Here is a 25,018-nt window from a genome sequence, read left to right as displayed (position 1 = left end):
CTGCGGGGGTGGGGAGGAAAGGGTGAGGAGGGTGGGCTGGGAAGGGGGTGCAGGGGTGGGGGTGGGGCTGGCCTGGCCTGCACCTCCCAGCCCGTGGGCACCCCGTGTCCAGTGGAGATCCACCCTCCCCCAGGCGGGAGGGGGGGGCCAGCCCAGGGGAGGGAGGGACCGCAGATTAGGGCCTGGAGAGCCATGTGACTCGCCCCCAGGAATGCGGTGACGTCACCGGGGGCGTGGCCGTCCCAAAATTGGGGAAGAAGGAGGAGGAAAAAAAAAAAAAAAAGCCAGAAAAAAGTTTCTTTGCTGGAGTCCCAAACGAAGTGGAGGGCAGGAAGCGGGCCACGAGGCCGCGGAGCCCCGGCCCCTTGGGGTCCTGACTGCTGCCTGGAGTCCCCTCAGTTCCAGACCATGTCGGGGCCCACCTGGCTCCCCCCAAAGCAGCCAGAGCCCGCCAGAACTCCTCAGGGAAGGGCGCTTCCCCGAGGGCCCCCGGGGCCGCTGCCGCCCCACGGAGCAGGTAAGCCGCCGACGAGACCCCCCACCGCCCCGTCCATCTCTGCCCCCCACTGCCCTGACCAGGCCCCATCGGCCTTCTACATCTTCCCCAAGCTGGCTGGGCCCTGCAGCCCTCCCCGCCTCCCGCCCCAGTTTCCTGCTCTCCCCAGGTGCTAGGAGAGGACAGGGCTGGAGATTGGCCTCCCGAGGTTGAACCCCTCTGTCCTCCAGCCCCCCTTTTGATCTCTGTCCCCTTCCCCACAGCGCTCCAGCCCCATCCCAGGGTCAATTTTTGCCCCCTCCCATCTGAGCAGTGTTACCAGCCTTCTGGGGGACCAGAGGATCGGGGTCCAGCCTGGGTGGGGTCCCATGGGGCACCCCAACGTTTACAGGTGAGGACTGAGGGGGAAGGGTCTGATGGTGGCGTGTGTGTGTGTGTGTGTGTGTGTGAGAGAGAGAGAGAGAGAGAGAGAGAGAGAGAGAGAGAGAGAGAGAGAGAGAGAGATGCAGGATTGGAGAAGACACATTGTAAATGTATCCTTCTTCTCCTTGCTTTGACTTCATCCAGGGGCTCCCTCCAGACAGGGGGTGTCTGCGCCCCGGAAGTCTGGATGCAGAGATAGATTCGTTGACCTGTATGCTGGCTGAGCTGGATGGGGGTCGCAGTCATGTTCCCCCACGTCGCCCTGATCGACAGGTGACATCCCTGTCCCCCCCTCGTGCCCAGCCTCTTCTCCCACCTCTGGTGGGCAGTAGCTTCTGCCCTCTAGGAAACCGAAGATTTCCTAGTAGGGAGCAGATAGGAGGTCCTTCCTGGCCTGTCAGCTGCTGGAGGGCTGCACCTTGTCAAAAGCTGGGCTTTCAGCCAGGTACAGGTAGCTCACTCAGGAGTCTACTCAGGAGACTGAGATCTAAGGATCATTGTTCGAAGCCAGCCCAGGCAGGAAAGCCTGTGAGAAGCTTATCTCCAATAAACTACTTAAAAAACAAAAGTGGAGCTGAGGCTCAAAGGGTTAGAACAATACTAGCTTTAAGCTAAAGAAGCCCAGGGCCAAGACTCAGGCCCTGAGTTCAAGCCCCAGGACTAGCACTAAAAAACAAAGGCCTGGGCTTCTCTGGGAAACTTGCCACACTGGGTCTGAAAACGTTGCTTATAGCAGCTGCTTTGCATTTCTCCTCAGGCCTATGACCCTCCTCCACCCCCTGCCTACCGCCCCGGCTCCCTGAAGTCCAATGGAGGGACTGGTCCATCCCCACTGCTCCCAGCATCCCCCTATGGGGGCCCCACTCCGGCCTCCTATGCTACCGCCAGCACCCCAGCTGGTCCGGCCTTCCCAGTGCAAGTCAAAGTAGCTCAACCTGTGAGAGGCTGTGGCCCACCCAGGCGAGGGGCCCCGCAGGCTTCTGGGCCCCTCCTGGGCCCTCACTTTCCTCTCCCAGGCCGAGGTGAAGTCTGGGGGCTTGGCTACAGGAACCACCGTGAGCCAGGGCCAGGAAGCAAAGAGGAAGTTGCCGGGGTCTCAGGCACTGTAGGAGGAGGAAGAGGAAGCGGGCATGGGCACCAGGTAAGTCTGGCCATGGACGGGGTGGGAGGGCTTGGAGTCAGAACTGAGAGACTGATTGGGTGGGTTGGGGACTAGAGGTAGGGCTTAAACTCACGGCCTGGGCACTGTTCCTGAGCTTCTTTTGCTCAAGGCTAGCACTCTACCACTTGAGCCACAGCGCCACTTCTGGCTTTTTCTGTTTATGTGGTACTGAGGAATCAAACCCAGGGCTTCATGCCTGCTATGCAAGCACTCTGTCATTAAGCCACATTCCCAGCCTCCCCTGAGGGATTTTTTTACAGGAACCATATTCCCACTGATGATCTGATTCACGCTCCAGGGCCCCCTGAGCCAGCCTCCGGAGGAGGAGCTGGAGAGACTCACCAAGAAGCTGATGCAGGACATGAGCCACCCGCCTAGTGGGGAGTATTTTGGTGAGATGCCTCAGTGGGAAGGAGGGGGAGGGAAGGGGGCTGCTGATCTGCTGTCCTGTGCAGGTTGATCTGTCCCTCCCTGTTCCCCAGGCCGGTGTGGTGGCTGTGGAGAAGTTGTGGTTGGAGATGGAGCTGGGGTCGTGGCCCTGGACCGTGTCTTCCATGTTGGCTGCTTTGTGTGTTCAACATGCCGGGCGCAGCTCCGAGGCCAGCATTTCTACGCGGTGGAGAGAAGGGCCTATTGTGAGAGCTGTTACGTGGTAGGTAGTTGGCTGCGCGGAGGCAGAGAGACAGGAGGATCCAGATAGACAAACCCAAAGGAGCAAAGAAGGCTTGAATGGGGCAGCAGTGAGAAAGTAAGCAGCTAAAATCTGGGCACTGATGCCTAATACATGTAATCCTGGCTACCTTGGAGGCTAAGGTCTGGAGGATCATTAATATCAGCCAGCTTGGGCAGGAATGTTCCTATGACCTTAACTGGCCAGGCACTGGCAATTTACACCTATCATCATCCTAGCTACTCAAGAGGCTGAGATTTGAGAATTGCCATGCTCCAGAATAAATAGCAAAAGGCAGGACTTGAGGACATGGCTCAAGTGGTAAAGCACTTAGCCTAGCCAGTATGAGGCCCTGACTTGAAATACCTGCCCCCCACAAAAAAAGAAAAAGAAAAAAGAGGAGAGAGAGAGAGAGAGAGAGAGAGAGAGAGAGAGCGTGCGTGCGTGCGTGCGCATGCAAGCAGGTAGGCAAGCTAAATACTAATTTCTGCAGAGGATTACCGTTACTTTTTTATTTTGTAGAACTTGAATTCAGAGCCTTGTTCTCATTTAAGCTTGTTTGCTCAACCATTTGAGGTATGCAACCATTTGAGGCACACCTGCACTTCTGCGTTTTTGTTGGATAACTGGAGACAAGAGTCTCACAGACTTTGCTGCCCATGGTGGCTTCAAATTACAATCTTCAAATGTCAGTCTTCTGACCAACAAACATGAGGCCATGTGTAGAATTTCCATGAACCCCTGGGAAACAGAGATCACGACAGATTGATTTTTTTTTTTTTTTCTTGTCGGTTATGTGTCTTGAACCCTGGGCCTGGCACTGTCCCTCACTCTTCAGCTCAACGTGAGCATTCTACCACTTGAGCCACTGCGCCACTTCTGGTTTTCTGGTGGTTAATTGGAGATAAGAGCCTCACAGCCCTTCCTGCCTGGGCTGTCTAAACCATGATCCTCAGATCAGCCTCTTGAGTAGCTAGGATTACCGGTGTGAGCCACCGGTGCCCGGCCGGATTGATTTTTATAGGGACCCAGAAGCTCAGATGTGCTCCTTATTTGGGAAGCTGTGGGGCTAGGATGTGAATAGTTATCTGCCTTTCTGTGCATCCTGGGCAGGGCAGGGCAGGGCAGGGGGTTACAGCACACAGGCAGCAGGGTGGGTGGGGTGCTGGAGCGCTTGCCTCTCACCTTCCTGTCTTCTTTCTCAACAGGCCACCTTGGAGAAATGCTCTACATGTTCCCAGCCTATCCTGGACCGGATCCTCCGGGCCATGGGCAAGGCCTACCACCCCGGCTGCTTCACCTGTGTGGTGTGCCACCGTGGCCTGGACGGCATCCCCTTCACTGTGGATGCCACCAGCCAGATCCACTGCATTGAAGACTTCCACAGGTCATGCCTGGGACTTGCCCAGTCTCAAGATGTCTCACTTCCTTTCTCTTTCTTTTTGCCAATCCTGGGGCTTGAACTCAGGGCCTGAATGCTGTCCGTGAGCTTCTTTTGCTCAAGGATAGTGCTCTACCACTTGAGCCACAGTGCCACTTCTGGCTTTTTCTGTGTATGTAGTACTGAGGAATTGAACCCAGGGTTTCATGCATGCTAGGCAAGCACTCTACCACTAAGCCACCTTCCCAGCCCCTCCTCTTTCTTTTTTTTTTCTCTCTCTTTTTTTTAGTGGTACTGAGGTGGGGCCTTGTGCTTGCTAGGCAGGTCCTCTACTACCTGAGCCACTGTGCTGTGCCCTCAATCCTTTTTGCTTTGTGTGTGTGTGTCTGTGTGTGTGTGTGTGTGTGTATGTGGTGCCAGTCCTGGGGTTTGAATTCAGGGAGTGAGTGCTGTCCCTACAGTTTTTTTTTTCTGTTTTTGATTTTGGTTCTTTTTTTTTTTTTTTGGTCCAGTTGTGGGGCCTGAATTCTGGGCCTGGGTGCTGTCCCTTAGCTCTTCAGTTCAAGGCTAGCACTCTACCACTTGAGCCACAGCCACTTCCGGCTTTTTTTCTGCTTATGTGGTGCTTAGGAATCGAACCCAGGCCTCATGTATGCAAGGCAAGCGCTCTACCACTGAGCCACCTTCCCAGCCCATTGATTTTTGTTCTTTTTGGTCAATGCTGGCTGTCTACCAGTTGAGCTATACTTCTGGCTAATTGGAGATAAGAATCTTACAGACTTTCCTGCTCAGCCTGCCTTAGAACCTTGATCCTCAGATCTCAGCCTACTAGTTAGAATTATAAGTGTGAGCCACTGGTTGCTTTTTGGCTGAGATCAGGGTGTCTCATTTTTTTGCTTAAGCTAGTCTGGAACTGTGATCCTCCCAATCGCTGCCTCTCAAGTAGCTGGGATTACAGTGCAGACTATTTTGCTATCCTACTTCATCTGTCCTTCATGTCCCACTGGCACCTCCTCTTCTCTCTCTCTCTCCTTTTTTTTTTTTGTCAGTTGTGGGGCTTGAACTCTGGGCCTGGGCGCTGTCCCTCAGCTCTTCAGCTCCAGTAGTGTGCTCTACCACTTGAGCCACAGTGCCACCTCCAGTTTTCTAGTGGTTTATTGGAGATAAGAGTCTCAGTACCACTTCCAGTTTTCTGGTGGTTTATTGGAGATAAGAGTCTCACAGATTTTCCTGCCTGTGCTGTCTTTGAACCGCGATCTTCAGATCTCAGCCTCCTGAGTAGCTAGATTACAGGCGTGAACCATCAGTACCCAGCTTCCCTTTCCTCTCTCATTGCCAATACTGAGGCTTGAACTCAGGGTTTTACTCTCTGTTGGCTTTTTCTGATTAAGGCTGGTCCTTTTCGGTTTGAGTCACACCTCCATGTCCAGCTTCTTGCTAGTTCATTGGAGATAAGAGTCTCAGATTTATTTATTTTCTCTGCCCTAACTAGTTTTTGAACCGTAATCTTCAGATCTGAGCTTCCTGAGTAGCACCTGACTCTCCCTTCTCTGACTTGACATCACTATCTTTGTTTTGATCCAAGATGTCGCCCCTGGCTCCTCCCCGCTTTCCATCTCCTCAGGGTTCTACCATGAGTCCCTGCCATGGACCACGGAGCCTCACAGCCACCTTGCTTCCCTTCCATACCCCAGGAAGTTTGCCCCAAGGTGCTCTGTGTGTGGTAGAGCCATCATGCCTGAGCCGGGCCAGGAGGAGACGGTGAGAATCGTGGCTCTGGATCGCAGCTTTCACATTGGCTGTTACAAGTGTGAGGTGAGAGGGGGCCTGGGGCTAAAGCAAGAGGTTTGCAGGGCCTGGGGAGCAGGAAAGGGCACTGATGGAGAGCTGTTGCTTCTTCCAACAGGAGTGTGGGCTGCTGCTATCTTCTGAGGGTGAGTGTCAGGGCTGCTACCCGCTGGACGGGCACATCCTCTGCAAGGCCTGCAGCGCCTGGCGCATCCAGGAGCTGTCAGCCACCGTCACCACTGACTGCTGAGTCTCCAGGGAGCATTGTCGCCCAGTCCTGTCCATCTGCCACCCTCCCTGACAGCTGCCATTACAATGTGTCACCTAATGCTGTCTCTTCTTCCCTCACTCGTGAAATAATAACCCCTCAAGCGTTTACAAAAGACTCGTGTCATCTGAGCCCAACCGATATAAACACAGATTTCAAACTTCTCAAATGATCGAAGCTGGGTCCGGACTTCAGTGTTCTTAGTGCTGGTTCCTTTTTAAATTGTGTTCTGATGTTGTCTTTTTTTTTTTTTTCTTTTTCTGTCATTCAGTACTGGGGATGAATCAGCCCAAGGTTTCACTTATGCAGAGCAAGCTGTCTTCCACTGATCTATACTCCCAGCCTCTACTCTTTTTTGACAGTTGTGGGAGGCTTGAACTAAGGTCTAGGCACTGTTCCTGATCTCTTTTGCTCAGGCTCTCTACCACTCTGAGCCATAGCCCCACTTCTGGTTTTCTAGTGGATAATTGGAGATAATCTCATGGGGGCTGGGAAGGTGGCTCAGTGGTAGAGTGCTTGCCTTGCATGCATGAGGCCCTGGGTTCGATTCCTCAGCACCACATAAGCAGAAAAAGCTGGAAGTGGCACTGTGGCTCAAGTGGTAGAGCGCTAGCCTTGATCTGAAGAGCTGAGGGACAGTGCCCAGGCCCAGAACTCAGGCCCCATGACTGGCAAAAAAAAAAAAGAATCTCATGGACTTTGCTGCCTGGGCTGGCTTTGGATCCCAATCCTCAAATCTCGGCCTCCCAAGTAGCTAGGATTACAGGTGTGAACCACCAGCGTCTGGCTTTTTTGTTGTTGTTTGTACTGGGGTTTAGACTCAGGGCTTCATGCTTGCTAGACTGATGCTCTTCCATTGGAGACACACACACCTCCAGTCCCTTTTCACTGGTTATTTTGGAGATGGGAGTCTCACCAACCTTTCTGCCCAGGCTAGCCTCAATTCGTTCTTCCAAGTCTCCACCTCCCGAATTGCTACGATTACAGGCCTGAGCCGGCATGGGAACCTAGCTGTACTAAACTCTTTTAAACGTAGTTAGGTGCAAAACCATCCCTGGTCAGTGGTGGAAGCAAGGCCACACACTCAGGAACGGAGCATTTCCGTTACACTTCACATTCACTCACTGTAAAGGGATTTGGGACATGGAGCCTGAGGCCGGCGGACGCTGCTTGTGGCTCAGGCCTGTACCCCACAGCTTGTCTGTCATCAGAGCATGGAGGTTAATGACAGATCTGCCAGTCCCGTGCGCGCGGGGCACGCTTGGTTTTGCAAACGGTGTGTGCTGTGCCAATAAAGGCTGGTTCTCAGGCCCGTGCCGAGGCTCACGCCTGTAATCCCAGCTACTCAGCAGGCTGAGATCCGAGGATGGCGGTGAGAAGCCAGCCCACGCGGGAAATCCCGTGAGACTTCTCTCCAGTAAACCGCTCAAAAAGCCGCGAGTGGTGCGATGACTGACTCCAGGAGGCAGAGCGCCAGCCTCGGGCCTCCAGGCCCTGAGTTCGAGCCCCAGGACCCGCGCAAAATCAGAAAGGCTGGTTCCCTTGAAGGTGCAGAAAATGGTGGGCCGCACTGCAAAATGGTTGCAGTGCCGGGACCCCGCGTCCCGAGGAGATCCGAGACCGTTTCAAAGTCCAGGACGTGAACTGGTTGACAGAAAGGAGATGGGGGGCCGGGGGGGGGGGGGGCGCGCCCTGCGACCTCTGACTTCTGACGTCCGGTCTGAGGAAGGGCTCCCGAGAGCACTTGCTGCCCGCCCTCGCGAGATCCCAGGTGGACCCGCCGGGCTCCCGTAGTTCCCTCGGTGTTCGCGCCTTCGCGCTCAGGAGGCGCGCGAGACTTCCGTGGCTCCGCCCCTTCCCGTCATCCCTCGCGTCCCCCTTTTCCCTCCTTCGGGCCTCGCGGGGCCTGGGTCGCACGGCGGGGCGTGCGTGCGTGCGTGCGTGCGTGCGTGCGGCCCAGGCGCGCGGCCGCCGCTCCGTCTCCGCCGTCCCCGCTCCCCCCCAGTCCCCCCGGCCCCTTGGCTGAGAGCCGCACGTTCCCCTCTCGTCCCCACCGTTCTCGTCGTGTGCCCGGAAGACGCCCGCAGGCGCGCGGGGCTAACGGCCGCGGTCGCTCCAGGTGGGGGAGGGGCTGCGGGCCGCGTGGGCGGGGCGGGGCGGGAACCCCCCACCCCCCTCCCCGGAGACCGGAACCTCGAGCCCCGAACCCGCCACCGGCCGCGGATCGCCAGGTCCCCCCGGCCGGCCGGCCTTGGCGGGAGGGAGGCGGCCGTGCCCGCCTCCCCCGGTGCGGTGCCGCCGCATCTTCGGTCCGGGTCGGTCACGTCGCGCCTCCCTCCTCCTCCTCCTCCCTGGGGCCCAGGCCTCTGCAGACCTCACCATGGGCGACAGCGACGACGAGTACGACCGGAGGCGCAGGGACAAGTTCCGACGGGAGCGCAGCGACTATGACCGATCCCGGGAAAGAGACGAAAGGCGGCGAGGCGACGACTGGAATGACAGGTACCGGAGCCGCCGCCCCGCGACGCGGCTCCCGCCGGGCCGCAGCGGGGACCCAGACCCCCCCCCCCCCCCCCCCCGGTCCTCACTTGCCTCCGCCTTGGTGACTGCGTTGGGGTGACACGTTACAACGCAGTTAGCTCCTCGTTGGTCCCTGCTTTGTGCTCTTGAGTCAAAGAACGAGCTGTGGCTTCATTTTTCTGGAAATGCCCTTGAGATCCAAGCGGTAGAAGTACGAATTTGGGGTGTACGTAAAAAGTACAGTTTATACAGGCACCGAAAGAGCCCCCCCCCTTTTTTTTTTGGTTGCTAATTATTGAAAAGGTTTCTAAAAAAAAGTACCTGATGGCCAAGGAATTGTCTTTCTCTAGCAGGACAGCAGTATTCAAGCAGAGTCATTGGACATGGCCAGATATGCTTAATTGATTGTTTGAAGCAGCTCCCGATTAGCTTTCTGAGAAGTCCTTTTGTGTGTGTGTGTGTGGTGCGTGCCAGTACCGTGGTTTGAACTCAGGGCTTTGTGCTTTTTTTTTTTTTTTTTCCCATCTTGGGGCCTGAACTCTGGGCCTGGGCGCTGTCCCTCACCTCTTCAGCTCAAGGCTAGTGCTCTACCACTTGAGCCATAGCACCACTTCTGGCTTTTTTTCTGTTTATATGGTGCTGAGGAATTGAACTTAGGGCCTCATGCATGCAAGGCAAGCACTCTACCACTGAGCCACCTTCCCAGGCCCTCTTGTTTGTTTTTTTTAACTCAAGCTGGAGCTCTGTCACTACAGCCCCCCTTTGGGTTTCTGGTGGTTCATTGGAGATTAAGAGACTCTCAGACTTTTCCTGCCCCTGCTGGCTTCAAACTGATATTCTTAGATCTCAACCTCTTGGGGGTAGCTAGCATTACAGGGATGAGCCACCAGTGTCTGCTTTGAATGGAGTTTTAGGTAGATGTAATCTCTGTCCTTTTGTGATGCTGTGGTTGGAACCAGATTCCTTATGCATGCTTCACAAGCTCTATGTGAAGTCCCATCCCAGCCTCCCCATCTTTCCAGTGCTAGGAGGAAAGAGGTGTGCAGAAAGCATATTACTGCCCGCAGGTCTCTCCATGCATTTTCTCTGTGTACTGTAATTGTACAGTGTGAGGAGTTTGATTGTGACATTCTTGTATCTTGAGCAATAACAATTGTGAGTTGATTTGGAGTTCAGAGTTGAAGTACTTTTTTCTGTCCATAGGGTCTTGAGTGGCATTTGCATACACCTTGAGAATGAAGTAAGGGGAGCAGTTTCTTTGAGGAGAGTCCTCAGTATTTGTTGCCAGTGATGACTTGGAATATTTCCAGTGAAAGCCAAAACTTTTTTTTTGTTGTTGGTCATGGGGCTTGATCTCTGGGCCTGGGCACTGTTCCTCAGCTCTTCAGCTCAAAGCTAGCGCTCTTCCACTTGAGCCACAGTGCCACTCCCAGTTTTCTTTGGTTTTTATTGGAAATGAGTCTCGTGGATTTTCCTGCCCAGGCTGTCTTTGAACCACTATCCTCATATCTCTGCCTCCTGAGAAGCTAGGATTACAGGCGTGAGCCACTGGTACCTGCCAAAGGGTTATTAGTTTGGTTGGTTTTTTAAAACTGTATTTTGTCTTTTTTGGTACTGGGGATCGAACCCATGATGTTGCACTTGCTAGGCAAGAGCTTTGCCACTGAGTACATTCCAGCCCAAAAGCCAAAACTTTTTTTTGGGGGGGTCGGTCACAGGGCTTGAACTCTGGGCTTGGGCGCTGTCCCTGCGCTCTTCAGCTCTAGGTGAGCACTCTACCGCTTGAGCCACAGCGCCACTTCCGGTTTTCTAGTGGTTTATTGGAGATGAGTCTCAGACTTTTTTGCCTGGGCTTGCTATGATCGGTGATCCTCAGATCTTAGCCTCCTGAGTAGCTAGGCTTATAGGCATGAGCCACCCGCTCCCGGCTAAGCCAAAACTTTTGAAAACTTGTATCTACCAATGTGAGCCTGGCAGCTTCCCAGTGCTTGAAGACTTGTGATAAGTAGCACACTAATGAATACTTTAATTTGATACTGAGATAACTCACCCCAAGAACTGTTAACAGGGGATGGTAGAAAGGACAAGATGTTCACTAGTGTGGTTTTAGTTTCAGCTACTCTTTACTTTTTTTTTTTGGTCATGGGTCTTGAACTCTAGGCCTGAACGCTGTCTCCTCAGCTTTTCAGCTCAAGGTGAGCGCTCTACCACTTAAGCCACTGTGCCACTTGGATTTTCTGAGTAATTTATTGGAGATAAGAGTCTCACATGGGGCTGGGAAGGTGGCTCAGTGGTAGAGCGCTTGCCTTGCATGCCTGAGGCCCTGGGTTGGATTCCTCAGCACCCCATAAGCAAAAAGAAAAAAAGCCAGAAGTGGCGCTGTGGCTCAAGTGGTAGAGCGCTAGCCTTGAGCTGAAGAGCTGAGGGACAGCGCCCAGGCCCAGAGTTCTCACAGTCTTTCCTGCCCCAGCTGGCTTTGAACCGTGATCCTCAGATCTCAGTCTCCTTAGTAGCTAGGATTCCAGGTGTGAACCACTGGTGCCTGGCTTCTCAGCTTCTCTTGGTCAAGGCTAGTGCTCTGCCACAGCTCCACTTGTAGCTTTTTTGAGGGTGGTTAATTGGAGATGAAAGTCTCAGAGACTTTCCTGCCTGGGCTGTGTTTGTACCTTGATCCTCAGATCTCAGCTTGCTATATTGCTAGGATTACAGGTGTGAGCCACCAGCACCCAACCTAAGGCAGGCTTTGAAGAGGTTCATAAAATTACAAAAACAAAACACTTCTAGTTTTTTGAGGATGGGAAGGAGTGATTTTTTTTTTTCCCTCAGAAATTATGTAGCTTGTGTCAGTTCATAATTTCAAGACAAATAGGTAAGATTTCGTCTTAGTTTGGGGTACGTAAATGCTGATAATTTGCCACAGTGGAGCAGTGATTTCTGAGTGGGGCTGTGTGCTGGCCTCACATGGGCAAAGGGGGATGAGGCACTGGTACTGGCCAGCCAGGAAAAGCCAGAGTGTTGATCAGGGATGTTTGCTGCCATTTTAGCTCATGTTGCTTGGGGAAGATGACTTGAGAGCAGGGAAGGGGGAGAATAGCATTGCTGAAGGGACCAGTGCAGGGCAGTGTTTGGTGAGGTCAGGGGAGTTAGGGGTGAGCTGGGTGGGAACCAGCTCAGTCTCTTTTAGTGTATGCTCCCCCGAGAGCCACGTGGGCTGGGCTCTGATGGTGCATTTGCAGTGATGGGGGCTGACGTCTTGTGATCTGGGACAGGCTAAACAGGAGCTGCACCACAGGCCTGGTTGTATAGACAGGTATTGCTACAGAGCCCCAGCTGTCCTGAAACTCAGTCCTCCTACCTCTGCCTCCTGGGGCTGAGACACCCTGATGTACCAGCTGTGTCCATAACCACTGGCCCTGTCCTTACCTCAGGGAGTGGGACCGAGGCCGAGAACGCCGCAGTCGGGGAGAATATCGAGACTACGACCGGAATCGACGGGAGCGGTTCTCTCCCCCACGCCATGAGCTCAGCCCGCCCCAGAAGCGCATGCGGAGAGACTGGTGAGGACACATGGCCTCTACACATCCCTCCTTCTATCCAAAGCCACCCCCCCCCCCCCCCCCGCACACCCCAAGTTCCTTGGTCCCCTCAGACTTAGGCTGGAGGCTGCAGGCATGCCCTGCCTCCTTGCACTCCTTTGTGCTGCCTGCTTTCCTGACCTTTGTGTTCTTCACCCCCAGGGATGAGCACAGCTCTGACCCTTACCACAGTGGCTATGAGATGCCCTATGCTGGGGGGGGAGGGGGCCCGACTTACGGCCCCCCCCAGCCCTGGGGCCACCCAGACGTCCACATCATGCAGCACCACGTCCTGCCTATACAGGCCAGGTAAAGATCCTGGGTTCTGGGCACAGAGGTCTGCTTGCCAGGCTTGTGGGCTAGAGCCAGGGAGTGGGGTGGGCACAGGTATGTGGGGAGGGGGGGGGCTGCTGGCCACAGTGTCCTCTCCCCCACAAGCACACCTTCCCACCTGCAGGCTGGGCAGCATTGCTGAGATTGACCTGGGTGTGCCGCCGCCCGTGATGAAGAGCTTCAAGGAGTTTCTGCTCTCGTTGGATGACTCCGTGGACGAGACAGAGGCAGTGAAGCGCTACAATGACTACAAGCTGGACTTCCGCAGACAGCAGATGCAGGACTTCTTCCTGGCTCACAAAGATGAGGAGTGGTGAGTGGCTCTCCTCCCTGGCTGCCTTTGCCTAGCCCTGCTGCAGCCCTGTCCTCATCCCTCCCCCTAGTCCTGGACTTCCTGTGGGAGGGGGCGGGGGCAGCATTGGCTGATGGGTCTCCTTACTTCAGTGACTGCCACGGCCCCCATGCCATCTCCCTTCTCCACTGTCTTCACTGAGACACCTCCAGGCAGCTGGCCCCTCGGGGCAGCAGGCAGTCTGCCTCCCACCTGCTGGTACTGGGCCGTCTCTGATCGCCAGGACCTGTTTGCTGTGGCATCCTCCCAAAGGCGACCAGTGAATCCAGACAAGAAAAGCAAAGATCTCAGGGCCGTTTGACAGAAAAAGAATGCGTTTTTTTTTCTTTTGTGGATGTTTTAATTTTAATCAACCATCTTTTCCCCCCTTCCTGCTCCTCCTCCTCATCCTCTTTCTGCTCCTCCTCCTTGAAAAGAGCCAGAACTGGGAACTACACCCGCTCATCGACGGAGCTCGGAGCAAACCCACCTCCACCCCCACCATACCCAGCCCAAACATGAGCCCCTGGGCTGAGCCGCGCGGGCCCCGGCCAGGCAGACAGGCAGGGCGCTGCTGTGCACAATGCAGCAGCTTAGCTGAATGTGATCGCTCAGGCAGTTAGTCAGTCAGGGCCCCCCACCGCGCAGTCCCGCGGGGCTGGGGCGTCTGGGCCGGGAGCCCCAGCCAGGAGCCAGCCGGCGCCCGCCCGCCAGCCAGCATGGGCCCTGGGCGCCACTAGTTAAATCTTGAGCTCTGTTTGACCAAGCAGCCAAGGTAAAGATCGTGGAGGTGACGCCTGCGGCTTTCCTTTCCTCTGCTCAACTTGTGGTTCTGTTCTGTTCTCCTGTCCCCTTTCTCGTCACTCTGTTTGTCTGTGTCTGGATCTCTCACATACCTGTTGTTCTCTCTGTCTCTGCTCCTTTTCTGCCTAACCTTCCTCCCTCTTGTGTTGTTTTCTGTTTGGTACTTTAGTTTTCACTCTGTTTTAAATCTCTGGGCCTTTTTCACATTTCCCCTTTCCTCTTTTTCTTATACTCCTAATATTCTAATACCTCCTTCTCCCACCATGCACCAGTGCAGTGTTTCATTTCTCTCACTCCGCCCTCCATCTTAACCCAGCAGCCCTTCTGTCCCCCCTCTGGGCAGTCCCTGAGGCTCTGGGCACTTCTGCCTTTTCCTGCCCCTTTACCTCTCGCTTATCTTCCCGTGGGGAAGGTGGCCCTGCCTTTGGTTTTCTATCCAATGTACTTCAGGTTTCCTTCCTTCTCCACCCGGGTGGAGGGAGCTGGCGGGAGCACCTCTGGTGACTGTAGTTTGGGGTTAGCCTGGAGAGGGGGTTCTCTGGGCCCTCTTGTTTCTACTTCTTTTTCAAGCTCTGGGGAACAACATCTTTCCTGTCGGTGTTCCCCAGAGGCCGGCCCGCCCTGTGGTCCTTTGTCTTCCCCAAACCCAGAGTTCTAAGCTCCTGATTTTCTCCCAGATCACTTCAGAGCACAACCTGTGGTTCCTTTTGGGGTGTGGGGTGGTTCTAGTGCACCCCTCTCCCCAATCTCTGCTTTTATGGCCTTTTGTGGGTGAGGATGGGGGCTTTGCCCTGCCTTTCCTGGGCCCCTCCCCACAAACTGCCTGGGCCTCTGCTTACGGCTCTGTCTTTGCCTCCTGCTTCCTTCCCAGGTTTCGGTCTAAGTACCACCCTGATGAGGTGGGGAAGCGTCGGCAGGAGGCCCGGGGGGGCCTGCAGAACCGGCTGAGGGTCTTCCTGTCCCTCATGGACAGTGGCTGGTTTGATAACCTCCTCCTGGACATAGACAAAGCAGATGCCATCGTCAAGATGCTGGATGCAGGTGCGGGCACTGATAGGGTGGGAGCAGGTGGGCAGGAGGCAGGTCTTCAGATTGTGAGCGTGTCTGTCTTTGTTGGCAGCTGTGATTAAGATGGAAGGAGGCACAGAGAATGATCTGCGCATCCTGGAGCAGGAGGAGGAGGAGGAGCAGGCTGGAAAACCAGGAGAGCCCAGTAAGAAGGAAGAAGGCCGGGTCGGCCCAGGCCTGGGGGATGGAGAGCGCAAGGCCAATGAGAAGGATGATAAGAAAGAAGATGGCAAACAGGTGGGCTGATGGCCCCAAGGAGCTAGAACTGGGGTTCATCTAGTGGGGTGGGAGAGGAGCCTCACAAAGGTGAGAGGGGATGACAGGCAGTTCCAGTGAACATCTCCGCTTGTAGGCTGAAAATGGTAATTCCAGCGATGACAAAACCAAGAAGTCTGAAGGGGATGGAGATGAGGAGAAGAAAGAAGACTCCGAGAAGGAAGCCAAAAAGGTGATCTGGTGTCTTGTGCATGGGGCCAGCCTATGGGGGCCAGGCCTTGGCTGTGCCTGATGCCACCCACTCCTGTGGTGTCCACAGAGCAAGAAGCGGAACAGGAAACACAGTGGTGGTGACAGCTTTGATGAAGGCAGTGTGTCTGAGTCGGAGTCGGAGTCCGAGAACGGCCAGGCAGAGGAGGAGAAAGAGGAGGCCGGTGGGTTTTTTGTGCTGCCCGGGCCAGGAAGGGTAGGATGTGGAACCACCTCTCCTATTGTGCAGCACCAGCTTCCCCGGCTCCCCACTAAACCAACCCCTGCTTGTTCATGCCCAGAAGATGCGGTCAAGGAAAAGGAGAAGCCCAAGGAAGACGAAAAGGAGAAGGCCAAGGACGCGGTGGGGTTGGAGTGCAAGCCCCGGCCGCTGCACAAGACCTGTTCCCTCTTCATGCGCAACATCGCACCCAACATTTCCCGGGCTGAGATCACGTCTGTGAGTGGGGAAGTGGGTCCTGTGGGTGGGCACATAGACTGCCTGTGAGAAGGCAGTCTGGCACCTAGTGGGGTCCCCTTCTATCACCTGCCCTTGGAGGATCCTTGGGGGGATTCTGTTCTTAGGCTTGTCAGCTTTTGCTCTTGCCCAGCATGGGGAGGGTTAAAGGGCATTTTGCACTGGAAGCCTAGGGTTTGATCCCCAGTACCGCCCAAGAAAAGGAAACCAGATTTCCTCAGGGTTCTGAGGGAAGTTGGAGTCGGAGGAAGAGGTGCATTTAGGGATCACTCATAGCTCTTCTGCTCCCCTTTACACAGCTATGTAAGAGATACCCAGGTTTTATGCGTGTGGCGCTGTCCGAGCCCCAGCCGGAGAGGAGGTGAGACTGGACGGGGGTGGGGGGGTGGGGGGAGGGTGCAGGGGGAGGCGCTGGGAACGATGCTCACATTCCTTCCTCACCTAGGTTTTTCCGGCGTGGCTGGGTGACCTTTGACCGCAGTGTTAACATTAAGGAGATCTGCTGGAACCTGCAGAACATCCGAGTAAGTGTGGGGAGGTGTGTGGGCCAGACCCCTCCTGTCCCCACCCAGGTGCGTTGGCACGGATGGAGCACATTCTCTGAGCTCTGCTCCCAGGGCAGGTGGTCAGCTTCCTGCTTTGTGTCCCTCCAGCTCCGGGAGTGTGAGCTGAGCCCCGGTGTTAACAGGGACCTGACCAGGCGTGTCCGCAACATCAATGGCATCACACAGCACAAGCAGATTGTGCGCAATGACATCAAGCTGGCCGCCAAGCTGATCCACACGCTGGATGACAGGACGCAGCTCTGGGCCTCGGAGCCTGGCACACCTCCACTGCCAACTCTGCCAACAGTCAGTGACTCCCTGGGGTTCAGTTTCCAAAACAGCCCATGCCTCCTGGGACTCAGCCCACCCTCACTTTGGCCCTGTGGTGTCTGGGTGGTGGCTTCTGTAGCACAGACCACTGTGGTCACTGTGGCCTAGTGGAACACGTTCAGAAGTGCCTTCAATGCATGGCTCCCCTGGTTGCCCACCTGGAGGGGCTCTGCCTCCACACCCTGTCTCTTCTCACCAGAGTCTGCCCTCGCAAAATCCAATTTTGAAGAACATTACTGATTACCTGATAGAGGAAGTCAGTGCTGAGGAGGAGGAACTGCTGGGGAGCAGCGGGGGGGCCCCCCCTGAAGAGCCTCCCAAGGAAGGGAACCCGGCAGAGATAAATGTGGAGCGTGATGAGAAGTTGATCAAGGTGCCAGTGAGGGCCGGGCATGGGGTGAGTGCAGCAGGGCAGAGGTGGAGGAGATGGAGTGGTGACCAGGCTTCCTGTGCTCTGTAGGTTTTGGACAAGCTCCTTCTCTATTTACGCATTGTGCATTCCCTGGATTACTACAACACCTGTGAGTACCCCAATGAGGACGAGATGCCCAACCGCTGTGGCATCATCCATGTCCGGGGGCCCATGCCTCCCAACCGCATCAGCCATGGAGAGGGTGAGTGCCGGCTCCCCAGATTTCCCTCCTTTCAGCTGGCTAGTCGCTGCCTCCTTGGCCTTGTGCCAGTTCCCTCCTCCAACCTGTGCTTCTGTTCTCCAACCCAGTGCTGGAGTGGCAGAAGACCTTTGAGGAGAAGCTGACTCCCCTGCTGAGCGTGAGGGAATCCCTCTCAGAGGAAGAGGCCCAGAAGATGGGGCGCAAAGATCCTGAGCAGGAAGTGGAAAAGTTTGTCACCTCCAACACCCAAGAACTGGGCAAGGATAAGTGGCTATGTCCTCTCAGTGGCAAGAAATTCAAGGTCTGGGATGCTGAGAACTGGTGGGCTAGACGGTGGTGTGGGAGGAGGAGGGGGGCTGGGGACCTTCTGGCTTGAGTGTGGGAACAAGGAACCCACATGGTTTGCTCTGCACTGACCTCCTCTCTACCTAGGGTCCAGAGTTTGTGCGTAAACACATCTTCAACAAGCATGCGGAGAAGATTGAGGAAGTGAAAAAGGAGGTGGCGTTTTTTAACAACTTCCTCACGGATGCCAAGCGCCCAGCTCTCCCTGAGATCAAGCCAGCTCAGCCTCCAGGCCCTGCCCAGAGTAAGATACGATCCATGGGGGTCTGGCAGTCTCTCCTTGACTGCAGGCTTTCCCCACCCACTTGGGCCATATTCATACAAGTCATTTGTCCTAGGTACATTCCCTCCCCTCCCCTCCCCCCTCCCGCAGTAATTCATGTCCCTGTCCATGTTGTACTCCCCCCAGGCCTAACCCCGGGACTCCCCTACCCACACCAGACGCCCCAGGGTCTGATGCCCTATGGTCAACCTCGGCCTCCCATCTTGGGCTATGGAGGTAAGTTCGAGAGGGAGATGGAAGGAGCTCGGTGGCTGTGTGGAAGGTAGCTGGGAGGAAGAAGGCTGAGCTAGGCTGTGGGTGAGCTGTAGCTCTGTCCTATCAGGAGCTGTGCGCCCTGCAGTCCCCACAGGAGGGCCTCCGTATCCCCATGCTCCCTATGGTGCTGGCCGCGGGAACTATGATGCCTTCCGAGGCCAGGGAGGTTATCCCGGAAAACCTCGCAACAGGTGAGCCAGAGCCCAAATGGCCATCTTTGCCTTCTTCAAACTCGAGAGTGGGGGGTGCCCACTCTCATCTGCCTCTCCAACCTCACAGGATGGTTCGAGGAGATCCCAGGGCCATTGTGGAGTACCGGGACCTGGATGCCCCCGATGACGTGGATTTCTTTTGACCCCTCTGCCCCTCACTAGTGTTGTCTGTACTTGTGACTGCCTTGTCCCTTCAGCTGAGAAATTTTTGTACGTTAGCATTACTGCCAATAAAAGCACTTCAAGTAGTGACTCTGTGTCCATCATCACCTTCCCTGATGGGCCCGAATGCCTGCACCTGCTGGGGCCACTTTATTTCTGACCAGGGAGGACAGGCTCTGCTGGGAGCCCTGAGTTAGGTGCACATGGGGGGCGCTTCAGTTCTGGGCCCAGGCCCTCAGTCCAGGGTGGGTGGCTGCTTCTGAGGGTTCCGGCTGGTCAGGCACAGGTTGTAGAAGGAGTGGGAGTCAAAGGCTGTGCTCACCTCTCTCCAGCCCACCCACCCGCCGGCTTGCAGTTCATTGGGGCTTTGGGGGGTGCCCCAGTAGTGCGGGTCCAGTATCAGCACGTAGGCCTGGCCGCCGGGCTCGAGGCAGACTCCCAGCAGGGCCTTGGAGCGGGCGTCTGCGTCCCCTCCCACCATCACGGGGCCTCCGCCCCCCGCGAAGTGGGAGTAGAGCTTCTCCAGCACCCCCTGGAGCCCAGCTCCGCGGGGTACGTGGCACAAGCGCCCCACGGGGCCCTCGAAGTGGTCGAGGCAGAGGCTGGCTTCCACGCAGCCTATCCAGCTCCGGGAGCCGCAGAAGCCGGGGGGCTTGTCGCCCATGTCCTCCAGGGCGGCCTGCACGGCGTCCAGTGCCGGCACGCGGGTAGGGCGGCCCTCGGGCCAGGAGCACAGCGTCTGCAGCGTGCGGTAGCCGCAGCCCCAGCCGCGGTCGTCCAGGCCGTCGCAGCCATAGTGGTAGTAGAGGTAGTGGCCCGACAGGAGGGCCACGCGCGCGGGGCCGCCGCTCGGCGGGACCAGGCCCCGGTGGACGTCCCGCAGCGGTGCTGCAGCCCCCATCACCGACTACGCACGGCGTAACTGGGTCTGGGCTTCCTCGGCGTAGACTGGGTTCCCTGAGGTCGGGACTGGCGGGCGGAGCGCGCTTGCCCAGCCCGAGACGTCCGCAGGATGACCGACGCGGCGGCCGCGGCCACGCCGAGCGGGGATTCCCACAGTGCACTGCTGCCCTCGCACTCCACTGCGCAGGTGCGAGCTCCGCCGAGCAGGCGGGGCCTGCGGCAAGGGCGGGGCAGCGGCCTTTGCGCCTGCGCCCAGCATGCTCTCCCCGCAGTGAACTCCGCCCCGCCTCTCTCACGCGGGTCCTTTGGGCGGGTCCTCCCGCCCCCACCGGTCCCCGGCCCGGTTCCCAGTCGCGCACGCGCCGTGGCTATAACAGTTTATTGGCAGCCCCGAGGGGCGAAGGCACCGCGGGGGAGGGAGCTCGGCCCGGGACATGCAGAGGGCGGGAGCCCAGGGGGCGGGCTGGCGGGGAGCGCGGTCTGGGGTCGTCTGCTACAGTCCAGACCGTAAATAAATAAGAGTATGTACAGCAGGTCTCCTCACAGGTCCGAGCAGCGGTCCTGCTTGCTGTAATGGTCGAACTGGTTCTTCCAGTGCACCATGTAGGAGCTCCAACGATGGAACTCGGCCTTCCACTGGCGCTCCGCCTCGTCCAGCGTGTCTGCGGCCGGCACGGCGTGGGGAGGGGCCGCCGGGGGCGGAGGGGGGGCGCGGGGGAGGGGGGAGGGCGCGGGGGAGGGGAGGGCGCCGGGAGAGGGGAGGGCGCGGGGGAGGGGAGGGCGCGGGGGAGGGGGAGACGCGGGGGAGGGGGGAGACGCGGGGGCGGGGGGGCGCCGGGAGGGCGCGGGGAGGGGGGAGACGCGGGGGCGGAGGGGGGGCGCCGGGAGAGGGGAGGGGGAGACGCGGGGGAGGGGGGAGGGAGGGCGCGGGGGCGGGGGGGGGCGGAAAAGGCCGAGGCGAGAGGGGGAGAAAAGAGACCGGAGCGGTTAGACCCCGCGGCGAGGCGCCGCGCCCGGCCCCTCCCGCCCCGCCGGCTCGGGTCCCGGGGATGAGGATGACTTTACGCTCGTGCAACAACAATGGCGTTAGCAATTCCACGCGCGGGTGCTGGGGCCTCCCCCGCGTCCCACCGCGCACGGAGGGGCCCCGCGGCCGGAGGTTGGGGGAGAGGCCGGGGTCAGAGCCGCCGAAGCCGGGAGAGGAGGGGGAGGAGGAAGAGGAGGCCGGGCCGGGGCCTCGGGGCCGCCTCCCCGCGGGCGGGGCCCGGCCCGGTGCCGGGAGCCTCGGAGGCTGGGGTGGGGAGAAGAGGGGGGGGGGTTACACGCGGCCGGCCCGCCCCGCCCGGCTGCACCCCGACCCCTCCCCGGGGTCCCCGTACCCGTGGCGCTGAGCAGCTTGGGGAGGAAGCGGTTCCAGAAGGCGCAGGCCTGGGCGCGCAGCCCGCGCCGCACCTCCAGCGGCCGCAGGCCCAGGCCCACGTACTGCTGCGCGCCCGGCGTGTAGGGCGGCCACTGCGCGGCCGTGGGGTCCCCGGCGTCATTGGGGTCCCTGCGGGAGGAGAGGGAAGGCTCAGCCCCTCGGAGCCCTGCTTCCCGGGGGAATGAGGGAGGTGCGGGGTCCGCCTCCTGACCGGAGTGGGGGGGGGCGCTGGTGGTGGCTTCAGCTCCCCATACCCTCATCTCCCTCCCGCAGCAGGGCTCCCCATCATCGAGGGGTCTTCCTCTCCTCCTGCCCTTCCTCTCTGTCCCTTTTCTTTCTTCCCCTCCTTGGTCTTTTTGTTTGCGTCCCGCTTTAATTGCTAGGCTGCAATTAAGTTCCCATCTACCTAGTACAAAACTTTTGGGTTCAAGTCCCAGTATCTCACTCACACACACACACACAAAGCTACAATTGAGCTTTACGGCTTAACCAGGAGCTGTCTGGTCCCTTTGCACATCACCCTTATTTGGGGCGGTATCCATCTGATGCTGCACTTATTAGTCCCCGTTTTGGACAAGTACAGCTATGTGTGGATGTGGGTAGAGAGAGACCATAAATAAACCACTGCTGGCTCAACAGCTTCATCCAGTTGTACAGCCACTCCTAACTACAGCTCCCCACACACCTGTGTTGCACTGGCCCTGGGTCTTGAACTCAGGGAGGGCCTATGTGCTGTCCCTTAGCTTTTGTGCTCAAGGCTAGTGCTCTACCACTTGAGCCCAAGTTCCATTTTTGGATTTTTGCTGGTTAATCGGAGATAAGAGTCCCTTGGACTTTCTTCAAACTGTGATCCTCAGATCTCAGCCTCCTGAGATTGATTACAGACTCCTTTGACTCTTTTCATCTGCCTCTTCTCTTGCCTTCCTCTGTCTCTCCTCTTCCTCCACTATTCTATTCTTCCCCCCTTGCTGGGAATAGAACCCAAGTTCCCAAGCATGCTAGGCAAAATGCTTTTCTGCTCTTTCTCTAAGGCTGTTCCTGTCTCTTCAGGATTTTCCATGCCTGTCTGTGGCTTCTCCATCCCTGTTTTCTTTCCTTTTTCTTGTCTTCTCTGCCTTTCTACGAGAGCCCATCCCTTGCCCTCCCTCTGACCCAGAGTGCTGCTGACCCTGTGCGGGCAAAGTTGGTCCAGTATCTCATCAATCGCTGGGCAAAGACTCTCTCCTCTATGGTGTAGTTCAGCGCGGGGTCCAAGGGGAGCCCAAAGATGAACTCAATCTCATAGCCGTGGGGCACTCCCATCCAGAGGGGCCAGGACAGCGTGGAGGCACGGTGCTCAAAGACGTAGGCATAGACGCGGGCGCCTTGGGCAGCCAGCCGCCCAGCCAGCTGGGCCACGGGGCACACGACGTTGTGGTCGCCCACAATGGCGCTCATGGCTTCTCGCAGGCGGGCTGGGTCCTCCGGGTTCAGCCAGTCTGTGTAATGTAGGACCACAGCCTCCGCTGCCAGGTCGCTTGCTTGGGGGACCCCAACCCGCACCCCAGCCAGGAACTGGGCCCGATTGATGAGAGATTCGTTGTCTTTGCTGAAACCTGGGGCCCCGTAAACCAGAAAATAGGAGCCCTCATCTTTTACCACCCCCACCAGCACCTGGGGGTTGAGGACAGGATGGGAGGTGTTGGAGCATAGACAGACAGACAAGACAGGTAGACAGACAGACACAGAGCCAGAGAGATGAAGTTATAGCCCTGGAACCATGGAGGCAGAGAACAGATCAGGGAAGGGATGGGGAAAAAAAAAAAGAGAAAATATACCCACAGTTCCTTCCTGCTACCCCCACCCCGTCTGAGCCTTGTTTGGTGTTTGATTTTTTTTTGGGGGGGGGAGTAGCCCTGGGGCTCATAAGCCTGGACCACTGAGAGTGGGTGTGAAGGGGCCCTCATGCCTGGATCCCTGGGGTGAAGGGAGGGGGCCAGGTGAGACCCAGAGGCGCCAGCTCCTCCACCCTCACGTCACCTGCAAGCCGTGGAAGTCTCCGGTGGTGGTCAGGGCCTCGGGGGTGTCACTGAGGAAGTCCCCATCGACCACGGGCACGAAGGAGAAGCGGAAGATGCTTTCTTGAGGTAACACATGCCACTCGTGGTCCACCAGGTCCTGAGCTGGCCGAGTCCGCAGGCAGGCCACTAGCTCTGTGTCATTGCTGCCGGCGCCGCCTGGGGGACAACCCACGAGGCGGGCCAGCAGCGTGGCCCTGCGACGCGCCTCTCCCACCCCCACAGTGGCCCAGGGCCCGTTAGGGGTCCCGCTCTGCAGGATGGCCCTGTGGAAGAGGCTCCGGCTGGGCGGGGACAGCAGGTGCATGCCCACAGAGGCTGCCCCTGCGCTCTCCCCAAACAGGGTCACCGACGCCGGGTCCCCCCCAAAGACTGCCACATTCTCTCGGACCCACTGCAGTGCGAGCCTCTGATCCAGTAAGCCCACGTTGCCTGGGGCCTCTCTGCTTCCTGGCAGGGCCAAGAAGCCGAAACTTCCCACTCGGTAGTTCATGGATACCAGCACGGTGCCCTCCGCCCGCGCCAGGAAACGGCCGTCATACACGTCCAGGGAGGAGGCCCCGCTGTAGAAGCCGCCTCCGTAGATCCAGACGAGGACTGGTGCAGGGGTTGCAGGCCGGGGGTACGGTGTCCACACATTGAGGTACAGGCAGTCCTCGCTCAGCTCACGGTTGGGGTTCCACATCTCGGTGCCCTCAAAACCAGGGTACAGGGTGTCCACGTATTGATAGCAGACATTCTGGAAGGTCGTGGCGTCCAGCACTCCTGGCCAGGGCCGCTTGGGCTCTGGTGGCAGAAATCGACGGGGGCCTACAGGTGGCTCCGCGAAGGGGATGCCCAGAAACGCGGACACAGGGCCCCCAGGCGCCTTCAGGCGAATCCCGCGCAGGTGGCCTCCCCGGACGGTCACCAGCAGCTCTGGGTCCTCCCGCCCCTCCACCTCCAGTCCTCCACCCAGGAGGGAGAAGAGGAGGAGGAGGAGGAGGGAAGGCCGGGAGCGCGCTCGCAGGCGACACCATGGGGGCCTCATGGCTGCCAGGCCAGGCGGGCGGGCGTCTGCTGGGAGAAAGAAAGCCGGATGAAGGCTGGAGAGGGCCAGGAGGGAGATTAGGTAACAATCTTGCCCAAGGGTTATCGTGGAGCTGCAGCAGGGGTGGAGCGGGCTGCCAGGATGAGGAGAGGAAGGAGGGACGAGGGGAGGGACAGGCAGAGACGAGGCCACAGGCAGGAGGGCACAGATCAGACGTGCATGCACACACACGCACACGCATTCGGGGATCAGAGATAAGACCCTCCAAGGGGGAAGCCCCCCCTTCCTTCCTGGGCTCTGTGGCTTGGGTGTGGGGAACCAGAGGCTGCAGTCCACCAAGCCCGGGCGCCACGGGGAAGGCAGAGCCCCAGTCCCCCCCACGGTGGCTCAGAGCCGGGATGGGGTGTAGGTGTGGGTAGCCTGGGGCAATGGGTTGGGTGTCCAAGGTGTGGCAACTTCAGGTCCTGGGGCACCCCAAATCCTTCTCACTCCCCACACGCTGCCACACCCTGCTCCTTCTCATCCGCCGCCAGACGCGTTTGTACCTGCCTATCCCCATCAGCCACGCACCCCTCCTCCCTGCAGGGCTCTCCGGCCTCGCCCCCGCCCGCCGCCACCGCGCTCGCCGCCGCCAGCAGGGGGCGGTGCAGGCCGAGGCGAGGACCGCCATCCCCGCCCTGGAGCCTGGCGCTCGGGGCGGAGGGTCCGGGGACTCGCGGGCATCGCCGGGGGCCCGAAGGGCGGGCCGGGACGCCCGCGCGCCCCGAGCTCCGGAGATCCCCGTCTGCGGGGGGGCGGGGGGGGACAGGGCCGCTATTTTGGGGGCAACAGCTGCTGCGGTTCCGGCATCTCCAGCCAAGGGATCAACATTCCCCGGGTCGGAACTCCCCCTCTCCGGGCGGGCGGCGCCCCGCATCCCCCCCCCCCCCATCCCGTCCCCAGTCCCTTCGCGGGGCCGCGGACGGCGCTGGAGGTGAACCAGGAAACCCGAGTGCGGCTAATTATAGCGCGGGGCTTCCGCCAGCCCCCCTTCCCAAACACCGGGCGGGACGCGGCTGGAGCGGGGTCTGGGCCCCGCGGGGCGCGGCGGGGAGGCGCGC

The 25,018-nt window shown here is 58.1% G+C and overlaps 4 protein-coding genes across 9 annotated transcripts; 2 read left to right on the top strand and 2 right to left on the bottom strand.

Moving 5' to 3' along the window:
• Positions 1-294: 294 nt before the first annotated feature.
• On the top strand, positions 295-6,425 carry Trip6 (thyroid hormone receptor interactor 6). 2 transcript variants are annotated; one of them, XM_042686626.1, is made up of 9 exons: positions 295-517; positions 760-887; positions 1,064-1,192; positions 1,677-2,060; positions 2,380-2,473; positions 2,564-2,733; positions 3,960-4,138; positions 5,827-5,947; positions 6,039-6,425. In XM_042686626.1, exons 1-9 carry the CDS (start codon positions 409-411, stop codon positions 6,168-6,170), a joined length of 1,446 nt encoding a protein of 481 aa, XP_042542560.1. In that variant the 5' UTR covers positions 295-408; the 3' UTR covers positions 6,171-6,425. The 2 variants fall into 2 exon arrangements, with proteins under 2 accessions (XP_042542560.1, XP_042542561.1); XM_042686627.1 differs by lacking the exon at positions 1,677-2,060.
• A 1,703-nt stretch (positions 6,426-8,128) lies between these two features.
• Srrt (serrate, RNA effector molecule) lies at positions 8,129-18,598 on the top strand. Of its 5 annotated transcripts, none has more exons than XM_042686537.1 (20): positions 8,129-8,307; positions 8,551-8,690; positions 12,137-12,265; positions 12,446-12,592; positions 12,741-12,929; positions 14,623-14,792; positions 14,872-15,056; positions 15,172-15,267; positions 15,355-15,469; positions 15,587-15,744; positions 16,062-16,123; positions 16,208-16,286; positions 16,416-16,613; positions 16,837-17,010; positions 17,098-17,251; positions 17,359-17,552; positions 17,684-17,840; positions 18,006-18,095; positions 18,202-18,325; positions 18,414-18,598. In XM_042686537.1, exons 2-20 carry the CDS (start codon positions 8,569-8,571, stop codon positions 18,487-18,489), a joined length of 2,619 nt encoding a protein of 872 aa, XP_042542471.1. In that variant the 5' UTR covers positions 8,129-8,307; positions 8,551-8,568; the 3' UTR covers positions 18,490-18,598. The 5 variants fall into 5 exon arrangements, with proteins under 5 accessions (XP_042542471.1, XP_042542472.1, XP_042542467.1 ...); XM_042686538.1 differs by having other exon boundaries at positions 8,130-8,307; positions 15,590-15,744; XM_042686533.1 differs by having other exon boundaries at positions 8,131-8,307; positions 8,561-8,690; positions 17,994-18,095.
• Positions 18,599-18,621: 23 nt separating this feature from the next.
• Ufsp1 (UFM1 specific peptidase 1 (inactive)) lies at positions 18,622-19,565 on the bottom strand. The gene has a single exon (XM_042686540.1). It carries the CDS (start codon positions 19,407-19,409, stop codon positions 18,744-18,746), a length of 666 nt encoding a protein of 221 aa, XP_042542474.1. The 5' UTR covers positions 19,410-19,565; the 3' UTR covers positions 18,622-18,743.
• Positions 19,566-19,782: 217 nt separating this feature from the next.
• Ache (acetylcholinesterase (Cartwright blood group)) lies at positions 19,783-24,223 on the bottom strand. The gene is made up of 4 exons (XM_042686539.1): positions 22,851-24,223; positions 22,000-22,484; positions 20,791-20,960; positions 19,783-20,073 (listed from the first exon to the last, which is right to left on the bottom strand). Exons 1-4 carry the CDS (start codon positions 23,916-23,918, stop codon positions 19,952-19,954), a joined length of 1,845 nt encoding a protein of 614 aa, XP_042542473.1. The 5' UTR covers positions 23,919-24,223; the 3' UTR covers positions 19,783-19,951.
• Positions 24,224-25,018: the final 795 nt, after the last annotated feature.

This window comes from Dipodomys spectabilis, unplaced genomic scaffold, assembly GCF_019054845.1.
Source record: "Dipodomys spectabilis isolate Male_0828 unplaced genomic scaffold, ASM1905484v1 ptg000098l, whole genome shotgun sequence".
NCBI lineage: Eukaryota > Metazoa > Chordata > Mammalia > Rodentia > Heteromyidae > Dipodomys > Dipodomys spectabilis.
This window is presented reverse-complemented; position numbering and strand designations above follow the sequence as displayed.

What these genes read in the sequence shown, in the direction of transcription:
- Ache (XM_042686539.1), bottom strand. Translation starts at nt 23,918, where the DNA reads ATGAGGCCCCCATGGTGTCGCCTGCGAGCGCGCTCCCGGCCTTCCCTC. An exon ending in ACCAACTTTGCCCGCACAGG is followed by an intron (nt 20,961 to 21,999) that starts GTCAGCAGCACT and finishes CTCCTCCCGCAG; the next exon opens with GGACCCCAATGACGCCGGGG. An exon ending in CAAGCTGCTCAGCGCCACGG is followed by an intron (nt 20,074 to 20,790) that starts GTACGGGGACCC and finishes TGCCGGCCGCAG; the next exon opens with ACACGCTGGACGAGGCGGAG.
- Ufsp1 (XM_042686540.1), bottom strand. Translation starts at nt 19,409, where the DNA reads ATGGGGGCTGCAGCACCGCTGCGGGACGTCCACCGGGGCCTGGTCCCG.
- Srrt (XM_042686533.1), top strand. Translation starts at nt 8,569, where the DNA reads ATGGGCGACAGCGACGACGAGTACGACCGGAGGCGCAGGGACAAGTTC. An exon ending in GCTCACAAAGATGAGGAGTG is followed by an intron (nt 12,930 to 14,622) that starts GTGAGTGGCTCT and finishes CTTCCTTCCCAG; the next exon opens with GTTTCGGTCTAAGTACCACC. An exon ending in TCCCATCTTGGGCTATGGAG is followed by an intron (nt 18,096 to 18,201) that starts GTAAGTTCGAGA and finishes CTGTCCTATCAG; the next exon opens with GAGCTGTGCGCCCTGCAGTC.
- Trip6 (XM_042686626.1), top strand. Translation starts at nt 409, where the DNA reads ATGTCGGGGCCCACCTGGCTCCCCCCAAAGCAGCCAGAGCCCGCCAGA. An exon ending in CACGTCGCCCTGATCGACAG is followed by an intron (nt 1,193 to 1,676) that starts GTGACATCCCTG and finishes ATTTCTCCTCAG; the next exon opens with GCCTATGACCCTCCTCCACC. An exon ending in ATTGTGAGAGCTGTTACGTG is followed by an intron (nt 2,734 to 3,959) that starts GTAGGTAGTTGG and finishes CTTTCTCAACAG; the next exon opens with GCCACCTTGGAGAAATGCTC.